The 11,911-nt window shown below is 42.8% G+C and overlaps 1 protein-coding gene across 1 annotated transcript; it reads right to left on the bottom strand.

The window, feature by feature from the left end:
- Nucleotides 1–7,387: 7,387 nt before the first annotated feature.
- On the bottom strand, nt 7,388–9,177 carry LOC143566092 (uncharacterized). Its single transcript, XM_077052877.1, has 2 exons — nt 8,685–9,177; nt 7,388–8,603 (listed from the first exon to the last, which is right to left on the bottom strand). Exons 1-2 carry the CDS (start codon nt 8,839–8,841, stop codon nt 7,447–7,449), a joined length of 1,314 nt encoding a protein of 437 aa, XP_076908992.1. The 5' UTR covers nt 8,842–9,177; the 3' UTR covers nt 7,388–7,446.
- Nucleotides 9,178–11,911: the final 2,734 nt, after the last annotated feature.

Below are 11,911 nucleotides of genomic sequence, written 5' to 3' on the forward strand. Positions count from 1 at the left end.
TAAGTACTAAAGAAATTGCTAAGTTAAATCAGAATATGCGTGAAATAAACAAGGCAAGGCATTAGCAAAAAATCTTTATTCCATCAAAATTCAAATATTACAAAGATTGCTGGGTACATACCCGCATACAAAAGAAGCTATACAAAAATAAAAATCTACTCTAATGGTGGAAAGGGATCTAAAGGATCAAGCTTCAGGACCACTTCCACTTGGACCCGCACCATCAGTAGAGAGTGGCGGTTCAAGGAAAGCTTTAAGGATAGCTAGCCCATCATCAGCAGCAGCAATCTCGTTCACCTTCTCTACCACCGGATGCGGGAAGGCAGCATACTGATTCACTGCTTGGTCATACGCAGTTTCAGTATCCACATTGTAAAGAGGGAAGTTGGAAGGCGGGATGCCTTGTTCAACAAACCCTAGACCAAGCAGGAAGCCAGCCTTTTCCCCATCCTCATGAGAAGCGTTGAGGGCTGCGCTCATCGCATCGTCATATGATGTGTTCGTGAACACCCGATGCACAACCTACAAAACAGAAGTTTGTCAAAAACTCAAGAGTAAGGAAAAGCGTAAAGAAGTTAGAAGTTAGGAAGCTGCGCATACCTGCGACAACGCTTCTCGAAGAAGCCATTCCTTGGCAACCAGAGCCTCCTGGAGGGCAGCTTGAGCTTCATTACGGGCGCGTTCGGCTTCGTTCTTTGTGAGGTTGGCAAGCAACACATCTTTGGCTGCAGCCTCTTCGACGCCATTTAGCTTACGCTCAGTGTGGTCAAGCACCCCCCTCTGGTCCAAGATCTCTTGGAGCTTCTTGGCATCTTCCATGGCCAAGGCATCATGAGCCTGCTGGAGCCTCTCTAATTTGGCTTTAAGTTCCTCATTTTCGATGCGTAGAGGCTCAGCAGCAGCTTCAGCCTTGGTGGCCCTCTCGGTTGCGTTCCTTGCAGTTTCCTTGGCCAGCCGAAGCTGTTCGTTAACAGCTTGGGCAGCCTTGGAACGGGCCTCCAGACGAGCCTGAACGTCAACCTCAAAGGCCTTGAAGGCCTTCTCCCTTTCCGCAGCAACGGCGGCAAGCTTCGCGTTCTCCTCTCGGATGGCCCGCGCCTGAGCCACTTCAAGGCTACGCGCCGTCTTCAACTTGTCGTTTTCACGACAAAGTAGCTCGACGCGCGGCTGCATCCGGGCGAGAAGGATTCGGAGCTCGTTGGACAGCCTACCCTCCTGGTAGCTGGCCATGGCCTCCCCCAGCGCACCGCTTGGGGCGGCGTGACGCGCCCATTCGACGCAGTCCTCAGCAGTCCGGAGGGTCGTTCCCCGGCAGATCTTCCACCGAGGAGCATACACCTCGTTGGAATCACGAACTGCAATAAAACAAAAAACAGTTAAGAGAAAGAAATGATGAAAGGTATATAGGCCAAAATAACCCTACGCACCTGTAGGGTCGACAACAGGCCGATAGCCACCAAACCCATCACCTGAACCTAAGGGATATCCATCCAAAAGGTCAAGGAGACGGGAAGGAGGCAAGGATTGGCTAGACGCCCCAACCCCAAACGTACCTGAAGGACTGGCCGTAGTCGCAGGCGCCGGAGGAGACACGATGGAGGCTGCCGCGGCGGAAACCAACGGAGGTGAACTCACAACCGTGGCCGCGGCTGCGGAAGAACCCGCAAGAGAAATCACCGCCGGCTCAGTGACGGATTCGGTGAAAATGGCACTGACAGCCGGCGGGGATAAGGTTACAGCTGGAACAGTTGGCTCAACGGGATGAGCAACTGAACCAACTGAAGCAGGCGCAGTAGCCTGGGTCATCGCCTCAGGTAGGTTGACCAAACCTACCTTCATGGGTCCAGAACTGCTACCTCCCGCTCCACCCTGGAATGCGGTAGCATCCACGCCTGCACAATAAAGATATAAAGTATAATGGTGGAAAGCTATGCAGTAAAAGTAAAGGAAGATTATACTTACGGGTTTTCTTGAGCCTAAAGGTGCGAACAGGCGGGGACGAACCCGATGGAGCCGGCCTCTTCATACCGGTCACCGTCGTCGTCCTGGGCTGCTCGGAGGTGACAGTCGTCTCAGCCTCCGGAGCAGTGGTCTCAACACCACCTGGGTTCCCCGCCGCCTCCTCGCTCTCGGTCTCCGAGTTTGACCGGTTCCCCTGATCGGAGGAGGTAACCTTCGCCTTGCCCTTTCCGCCAGCAGCCTTCTTCTTCCGCGTGAAGAAAGGACCGTCTGCGGATTCCTCATCAGAAGATGACAGAATTAGAGGAATTCCAGCAGAGGTTTCAGCATTGAGAGGTCGAGGGTTGAATAACTCCTTACCTGGCAGCGTGGCGCTCAGAATCGGGTGGCCTGGCGGGTACACCTCCACAAACCGATCCCTCGTTTGCTCCAGGATAGGCAACCGTTCTCATCAAGAGCACGAGTACCCATCCGAGCGGGACCATCAGCCTCCCGCGGATGCAGGAGCGACTGCAAGTCATTCCCCTCTGAAATAAAAAAAGAAGCAGTTAGAAGAAAAACCTATATCAACAAAGAAGACAGAGCATACCGTAAGGGACAGAGTTCAAACCGTATTCGAGGACGATGGGAATCTGTGACGCCTCTTTCCACACCCGGCTCATCCCGAGCATCACCATCCCAGACTCCGCAAAGCGGTACACCGGAGTCTGGATCCGGGAGATCTTGGCGAACCATTCCGCCTCCTGGTGGTTGAGGGCGTGAAGGGCGGGGAGTGCTCTCCCATTCTTAAACGTCATCGCAAGGGGGATGACGCGAGCGGAGATATAAAAAAACTCCCGCTTCCACGACCGAAGACTGCGCTCGGTAGCGCAGATCTTCAAACCCTTGATCCGATTGACCAAGGTGTACCACCTCTGGATGCACCTCCAGGAGTAGAAGGTCATCAACCGATCAACGTGGGGCTCCACGCCCACAATGAGGCACACCCACTCAAAGTGGCGGATCTTGGCGATCGCCATCGGGTGTACCTCGGTCAGATGCACACCGTGCCTCTCCAAGACACGGTATACAAACTTCGTCAATGGGAACCTCAGATTCCCATAGACGAAGAAAGCAGCGTACACCCCTATCTTGCCCTTGGGGGCATCGTACACCGTCTGATGAGGTTCCGGAAACTCAGGCTCGAAAGGCTCGAGCATGAACTTCCGGACGATGTACTGGTAGAGGTCAATAGGAAGAGCGCACTGGCATTCGCCAGCAGTGCTCTTGTCGTCCTTTTCGGACGTCGACGTCGGGTTCTCGACGAACAACTCAGACTCCTCGGCAGTAGCCTCAAAATCACGGGTAGAAGACATGTTTTGAATGTACAAAACAACGATTTCAGAAGAATGCTCGACGGAATAGTGAGTATTCGCCGGAAATCGTTTAGAAGATGAAGAGAAAGTGTGGACTAAGGTGCACCCTCTCGCCCTTTATATACTTATCGCAATTAATGCGATGAATTTAATGCGGAAGAGAGAGAAATCGCAGGTGCAATGAAACTATGACACGTGGCAAAGAGCAAGCTGGCAACAGCTGTTGAAAGGACGCGTGCCATTAATTTCGCGGCCACGCGCCCGAAAAATCGCGCCCATGCGCCTGAAAAAGCGCCTGGAATGACCATATACTGTCACGTCGCCATAACTTCCTGCACGTTCTGACACTGTCAGAAGAAACCGTCGGACGACGTTTCAACAGTTTGGACTGTTCTTATCCTTCCACCAACTCTTCGAATTTTAAAAAGATTCAAAAGTAAGGGGGAAAATACCCCTTACCTTGGCAACCAAGTAACTATAAGACAGGTGCGAGTACAGTTTCAAGGCAAAACCCTTCACATACTTAGCACCCGCAGGAAATTGAAGCCAGGAATGCCTTGGAAGTAACTATAAGACGAGCGCGGGTACAGTGTCAAGGCGAAACCCTTCACATACCTAGCACTCCGCAGGGAATTGAAACCAAGAAGGATCTTCTGGGCCATGCTTGCGGAAACGGGAATAACATCCCCGCATAGTGGGAACGTCGAGAACTAGATTGTTTGAAGCTCCAAGATGGAATTGGTTGTTTTAACATAATTGATCACTATGTTCAAAACTACCAAAACCTCATGGAGAATCTACACAAGTGGAACTCAACGCTCCTGACTTGCGAGGAGGTTACACACCTACCCGCATCATACCCAAAGATCAAGCAGAAAAGTCGGGAATTTCTGCGTGACATTAGGGAAACCGCGGGAAGAATCCCCACGGACAACCTTAAAACCAAATACTTTTCAAAACCCCTTGATTAAGTCCAAAGCTCACCTCACTTATTAACAATTCATGAGAAGAACATTGGACTGGGGGGACTTGAAGAGGTAGGTCCCAGCAGAGCCCTGTTGGACCCGCAAGACTCACCTTGAAGAGGGACGTTTGCGCAAGGACCAACTGGTTCCGCAGGACCCACCATGCTCAGAGATAAAGACCTTACGCGCAGTACGCCAGCTGTTCCCGCAGGGAAAGCCTCCCAATGGTGAAGTATCCCGCCTGTCCCCGCAGCTGCGGATACAAGCCATCAGGGAAGGCTACCCGCACTAATAGCAAGGCTACACGCACAAGGCACTCAATAATTCAGTGTCACCTGAAGGAATGAGCAAGGCGGGAATACTCCCGCCCAAATGAGCCAGTCTGTATGCTTCTGGAAGATCTTTTGTACTATACCTGCCAAGGTATGGACAAAATAGACAAGATCTGACCAAAGCAGCCCATGAACCAATCACAGGGTGACAGCTCACCGACAAACAGTACGAGGAGCATGCTCTAGTACTGTTTGTCACTATTAGCCGCTGCCTACTCACCAACCCTTGTCGCGGCACGCACATAGCCTGCAGTTGGTGGAAAGGGAACAGTACACAGCCGGCCTTGTCACTATCAGCCGCTGCCTACCCACCAACCAGCATGGCACGTGCGTAGCCCATAGTTGGTAGAACAGGAATATTATACAGCTGGCTGTACCTGCTTGGAAACCTACCTTCGGCTATAAATACTCCAACACCTTGGAACGATATCATCATCTGGTATTTTACCTTCACTAGCTATTTCTCTCAATATACACTTATATTCAGAGCAATCTAGTCTGATTCTCACGCCGGAGGGTGGTCACAAGGAGGAACCCCCCCCCCTTCTCAGTGACGAGCTCACGGTGTCGGTTTTGCAGGTCATCTGAAGAACATCCTTCTTTGCCGGACCTAACCCTCGTGGGAAACATTACTTAACCCCCAGATTATCCGTAATCTGCCCGGGGTACATTAGTGTTTCTTCAGGTAGGTAGTCTCTTATGATTTTATTAAGAGGGTACATCTAAATTGGTTGAAGGTAATATGCTGAGTGATTCAAATACTATCTTTTAATCAGTCAAATATCTTATTGACTCAACATAAAATTATCAAACAGTCCAATAAAACAAAATTATCTACCGGCCTAAAATCACTTTTATTTTTGTCGCTGAAAACAAATGCCCTCTACTAGAAAAAGTAATTTTGTCTATCCTAATAAAAAATTAATTATTTTTTATCCTAATAAGAATGTTCAAGATTGTTTTAACATAAATGAAAGTAAAAGGCATGTGAAGTTAGTCTTTATTTAGTTTTTTTTTTTTTGTTTAAAGTAAGACTATATTGGCAATGAAAGTGAAAATTGGGATTATAATGGAATATAGGTTTGATTATTAAAAAGTCTAATTTTTCTATATTTGATTTAATAACTTTGTTATTAATCATATGAATTCAACCTTTTAAAGTTGCAACCAAATAGTAGTGAAGTTCTATGATCTCTAACGGACTATTAATATATGGCTTTGATTTTAAAGCCAAAATATTTCCTTTTCATGTTTGTTTTTTAATTAAAGTATCTATAAAATGGATGGAATCTTCAATCAAGATATTGAAAGCATCAAGTGGACCATGGGATATTGGGATGAAGTTTCAACAATTTGGCTTTGATTTTAAAGCCAAAATATTTCCTTTTCATGTTTGTTTTTTAATTAAAGTATCTATAAAATGGATGGAATCTTCAATCAAGATATTGAAAGCATCAAGTGGACCATGGGATATTGGGATGAAGTTTCAACAATTTGGCTTTGATTTTAAAGCCAAAATATTTCCTTTTCATGTTTGTTTTTTAATTAAAGTATCTATAAAATGGATGGAATCTTCAATCAAGATATTGAAAGCATCAAGTGGACCATGGGATATTGGGATGAAGTTTCAACAATTATGGTGAACCCATGCGGGCCATATTTCTCCACCATCCAATTGCAATGCTAGGGCACCATCAATCATAGCTATGCATTATTAATGATACGTCACCTTGCATAACAAACCTAACAACATGCATCCCAACCAATAATAACTAGACATGTTTGTCGTGTTGAGATGTGTTGTAAGTTGTAACATTGGTGGAGTGGGAGGTTGCCACGACCGTTGGAGTATTATTTGGGTCTGGTTCGTCAAATGACAACCAACACATGTCATAAGGTTGGTGACCCGATTTCAAAGACAAAGTCTCTTAAACACTCAAAAGTGTTGGGCTCATCCTACATAGTAGAAATAAATTTGCCATTAAAATATATATATATATATATATATATATAAAATTTAGCTTGAAGCAAAATAATAATACAAATATGAAAATAATAACGGAAATTGGTTACTTGTAGTGAAGTGGGCCTATGAAGCAGCTAGTGATGTAAGTTGGGCTATTAAGAGAAATGACAGTTTGAGACCTATCGGCTATCACTGTGATCACTAGGCTAATTTCGTAGAACTTGGCCCAATATAACATTATGAGTGAACATGCCCATTTAATTCATTCACTAAAGCACGTAAAAAAAGGAGAAAGAAACTATGAAGGTGAATGTTGTTTCATTGATTTGCTATGAGCAAAAACTAGAAAGCTGAGAATTGAAGATGTAAATGTTCTTCAGGACCATATGCATCCTGCAACCTCTTCAAAAACCAACATTCTACTCGACGTATGTTACAAACACCTGTAGCTAGCAGCCACGACACAACATCAACATTAATCTTAATTCTTAAACTTTGTAGTGTATTTCTAATCATCAAATTGTTTCCATAGTTTTGATTTAACTCATTAAAATGATATTGACACAAGCTCCAACTAAATATTAATCCACATAACGTTGTAAACCATCATTACTTTATTCATCACATACATCACATTTAGTTGTCATCATCAAATTTTTATCTTAAGGCATTGTATATAATCTATTAGATACATCAGTGCAAACTTTAGAATTCCAAACTTTATGATACACTTCATTGTTCTAGTTGAAATCTTGTTCGGCTTTTCATGTCTTTCTTCTCCTTGATAAACATTAAACAACTTATGATTAATTCATTGCGTCCAAAACTTTATTATGTATCCATATAAATACTTTGCTAATTAATATCCTCTATTTGTATAATGATGGTGGATTTGTGGTTCCTGGTGGCATTCTAGGCAACCCTGCACTTGGTTGAAATGGGAATGCAGGAAACGGTGGGTTGAATGGCGGCGGTGGTGTTGCTTCAGTCAAATCTGGTTGTTGATCATCTAGTGGCGGAGGCGATAAAGAAGGTGACAATGATGGTGGTGGTGGTGGTGGTGGTGGTGTGAGGAGTTGAGGATTTAATGTAGGTGGTGATGACTCAGATGGATCAACTATGGAATCATTTGGTGGTTGTAATGGATTTGGATTGAACATGGAATCTGGAGGCGGCTGGAAACCAATATCAAGCATGGAATCTGGTGGCGGCTGAAAACCGAGCATGGAATCTGGTGGTGGTTGAAAACCGAGCATGGAATCTGGAGGCGGCTGAAAACCAAGCATGGAATTCGGTGGTGGGTGAAAACCGAGCATGGAATTTGGTGGTGGATGAAAACCGAGCATGGAATTAGGTGGTGGATGAAAACCGAGCATGGAAGCGGGTGGTGGTTGAAAACCGAGCATGGAATCCGATGGTGGTTGTAAACCTGGATTGAGCATGAAATCTGGTGGTGGTGGAACCATAGGAATGAAGATGGAATGAGGTGGTGGTTGGAATGGAAATGATGGAACTAATAAAGGTGGTATAATTTGGCTAATGGGGTCTAAGGATCTTAAATTGTTTTCATATGTGAAATCAAGTGATTGATCAATTTCTTGATTCCAATCTGTAAGTGGTGGAATTGGAGCAAGCATTCCATCAACAACAGGAGATGGTAATGGTGTTGAAGCAAGAATTTTATCATTGGAATTTACGTGTGATTCCCATTGACACCTTTTTGGCTGTTCTAGAGGTTGGAATGTGAAAAAGCCACTTGTGAAAACATGTTTTTTTAGGGTTTTCATCTTGAGTTGAATGGAGGATGATGTGGAAGTTGAGATGGCGGCTACCGCACAATCTGGCTCGCTACTACTAATTAACCTAACCGAACACCTCTTGATCTCGTTAACATGTTTGGTAGGTGAGAATGGTAGTATAACTCTAAACTCGCCTTTCACATTTGTTTTCACTTCTTCCCGAAATCTAGGTTTCCCGCCACTCGCTTGAATCTCATCACCACCACATTCCACCGCCACCAGGGCACCTGAAAATAGATTCCAAAACATCAATAAGTCACACACACATATACGAACTAGCAATAATTATGAAAATGGAAAAAAAATACCTGAAATGAAATGACTAGATAGGGAGAAGTATTGATGGAAACAAGTATCACAATAGACTGTTCCAATGAGTTTAGCCTCTTGAGCCTTGATTACATCATTGAAAGTTAAAGTCAACCATAAGATAAATGCCATGATCATAGAAAGCCATGACTTCATTCTTAAACCAAGCTACACTCTGCCTAGAAGAAATCAAGTAAGAAAAATGTTTTTAAATTGTTTTTATAGAGGAAGCTCATGAGAGGCTGCCATGATAATATTAATCATGCAAACTAGAAGTGAATATGGTTTGGTTAAATATAGTTCTCACTAGTTTTAGTGCCTCTAGACTTTGGTCGTGATGATTTAAGACTCTTAGTTGATTCAACAAAAACCCACAAGCTATACAAAGGAATTGAGGGAGAGTTTGTGTGCATGTATTTGTTGGTGGTGTACTAGTTGCAACGTGGATAAAGCCATGGTGGTTGTTAGGGCCTTGTTGGTTCACAAGATTATGATGATATTGGGAGCTACAAGACTAAATAGAAACTATAATAAATTAAGGAATTTGGATACTTTTTTAGTTTTATTAAAAAACTAGGGTTGTGACCCGCTGCATTGCGGCGGAGTTGCGAAACCGTAACCGAAGAAATTAATGATGCCCAAACATTACAAAGAAATAGGTCGTTGATTAACATTAGCAAAGTTATAAATCGAAATAATTAATCAGTGTGGGGAATTGTTAAAAACATAACTATGGAGAAGCGTATTTTGGGTTCGTCTCAAAATTCTTTGCCTTGCATGTCTTGCCAAAAATAATGACGAACCACGACAAATAGAGGGTATGCTTAATGAATTGCATATATATGCGGAGTTGCTCACATACGTCCATTCCCTTCAACTCTTTAAGTTGCCATTTTTCCCAAAATATATTAGACTTTGGTCAGTTGCTTGAAAAAATGTCTTGGTAATGTGATGTTGAGTATGTTACCTAGTTGCCATTTTGCTTCAACTCGAAAATCCTTGTTTACATGTCACTTGACCGTCAATGCCACATTGTCATATAAACTCAGTTTGGGCTTGTTACAACCGAACAAACCTGTTAACATCAACTTATGAATGTATTTTTTAATGTTTTGTGTTCTAATTGTTGGCTTATTTACAGATGAACAATTGTTTTACTTCCCCATAATCAGAAGTTCAATCTGTATTCTCATCATTCTAGAAATGCCCAAACTGCTAATCCTTTTGCTTTGACCGTAAACCGAAAGTTTATGTAAAAGGGATCCATTAGTAAAATAATATATATATTTTTTTCAACCCGACCTACAAACAAAATACTCACAACCAGTGTTTTGGACCAAGTGAAAACTAACCCAAAATCAAAATGTTTAGAAGATTATTTTTGTAAATGTATAAAAGATTATTTTTGTAAATACTTGCAAACAGGTTCAAGTTTCTGCTAATGGCTGGTCAGCATAACTGTTGCACTTGTATATCAAGATACATATCAAGTATTTCAGAATTAAAACAATAGTTTGTATTTTGTATACCTTATTGAATTTAGCTATGCAAGTTATAATTAATACAGTTAAAGAGTCACACTACAAATATAATATATATTTCGTTACTAAATGCTACATTTGTGGTATGACTCGTAACGAAATTTCATATCATTTTGATGTTGTTTGGAAACTATAAATGTTACCTCCGCGAACTATTGCATTGTGATGGGATGTTTTTTGAAGCAACTCCATTCCCTCATGGTCAATCTCAATGAGTGAAAAAGTGAATGTCAAAACAAAAGGTTAGTAACATATAGAATCACATAGGCTCAGATACGACTCTTATCAATCGAACTGACCCAAAGTCACAGCTGGTAAAACAATAACCCAATGTCACAGCCGGTAATACGGCTCACAATCGTGGTCCACTGTGACCATAAACGAATATATCGGCCACAGTCGGAAAAAGGTTTTACTACCGACAACCGCAAACCACAACAGACTATAAACACGACCACTACACCGCCATTAAGGGTTCTACATCAAAACCCGGAAACGACAGACGACGGTGAACCCACTACCACGCCAATGGTTCCCAAATGGCAGCCACAAACAGTCATATAGGTGTCGGTGCCATACAATTGTCAAAACACCAGATAAGCAAACGGCTTAACCAAAAAACACACACGTAGCAACACCCATGGATACCTAGCAATAAGGTAGATGACCAAAATGAAATAGGCAATGTACACATATCATAAACGCAAGGTACAACCCATACTACACAAACTTAAACGATCATTAAGTTAAAGCGTACCAACGATGTCCGTGCTTCTGGTTTGGATTATAACTTCAGAGAAATCTTTTTTGACATTGACTGTAACCGAAAGCAACATAACCCCAATGTAACAACTTCAAGTGTCAAAAAGCACAAATTGAGTGCCAAGAATTCCAAACAAATAAGAACATTCACAAAGCAACACTCAAGTGCAAGTTGGATAGGGTTTGACATAAACCCTTCAACAATATAATCAGTAATGTACACATAATGATGGGCTTGAATTAGAATAAGAGAATCTTTGAGAGAGAAGAGGATTATTCATCAACAAACTAACCAATTCTGTTATCATCAGTTCGTAATATAGTTCGTTAAAGAACTTCAACAACTTCTAAAATATTACAATCAAGCCCCTACACTATTGACATTTTACAAATCAGGACCTAGACTATTACATGTGTAACAATACTCCCTTTCTTAAAACATTTTTGTCCTCAAAAATGAAAATTAGGAAAACGAAGGTGAAATTCATCAGCATACTCCCAGGTGGCTTCAGCGACTGGTAGATCAGACCAATGAACTAACAGTTGTTTGACTGTTGCATTACCTCGTCTCATGATCCGAGTATCCAGTATTGCGCGTGGTTGCAGAGTGAAACGAGGAGCCGCTGGTAACGGATAACTCATCTGTTGATTGCCATGAGCTAATTTCAGAAGTGAAACATGAAATGTGGGATGGATGGCTGAATCCTTTGGTAAATCTAAGCGATAAGCAACAGCCCCAATTTTCTCCAGAATTAAAAAAAGGACCGTAATAACGAGGATTCAACTTCTTATTAAGGTGCAATTTCAGTGAAGTTTGCACATAAGGTCTTAATTTCAGGTAAACCCAATCTCCAACTTTAAAGTTCCGATCTGTACGATTCTTATTTCCTAATTGTTTCATTCTATTCTTTGCCCGGGTCAAA

Source organism: Bidens hawaiensis, unplaced genomic scaffold (genome assembly GCF_021521415.1).
Source record: "Bidens hawaiensis isolate Kalapana, Puna unplaced genomic scaffold, B.hawaiensis_p1.1 tig00022690_1, whole genome shotgun sequence".
In the NCBI taxonomy this organism is placed as follows: domain Eukaryota; kingdom Viridiplantae; phylum Streptophyta; class Magnoliopsida; order Asterales; family Asteraceae; genus Bidens; species Bidens hawaiensis.

Bases quoted from the DNA above. Each gene is read 5' to 3' on its own strand.
- LOC143566092 (XM_077052877.1), bottom strand. From the start codon at position 8,841: ATGAAGTCATGGCTTTCTATGATCATGGCATTTATCTTATGGTTGACT. The intron at 8,604-8,684 runs GTATTTTTTTTC...ATCTATTTTCAG, and splicing joins ATCTAGTCATTTCATTTCAG to GTGCCCTGGTGGCGGTGGAA.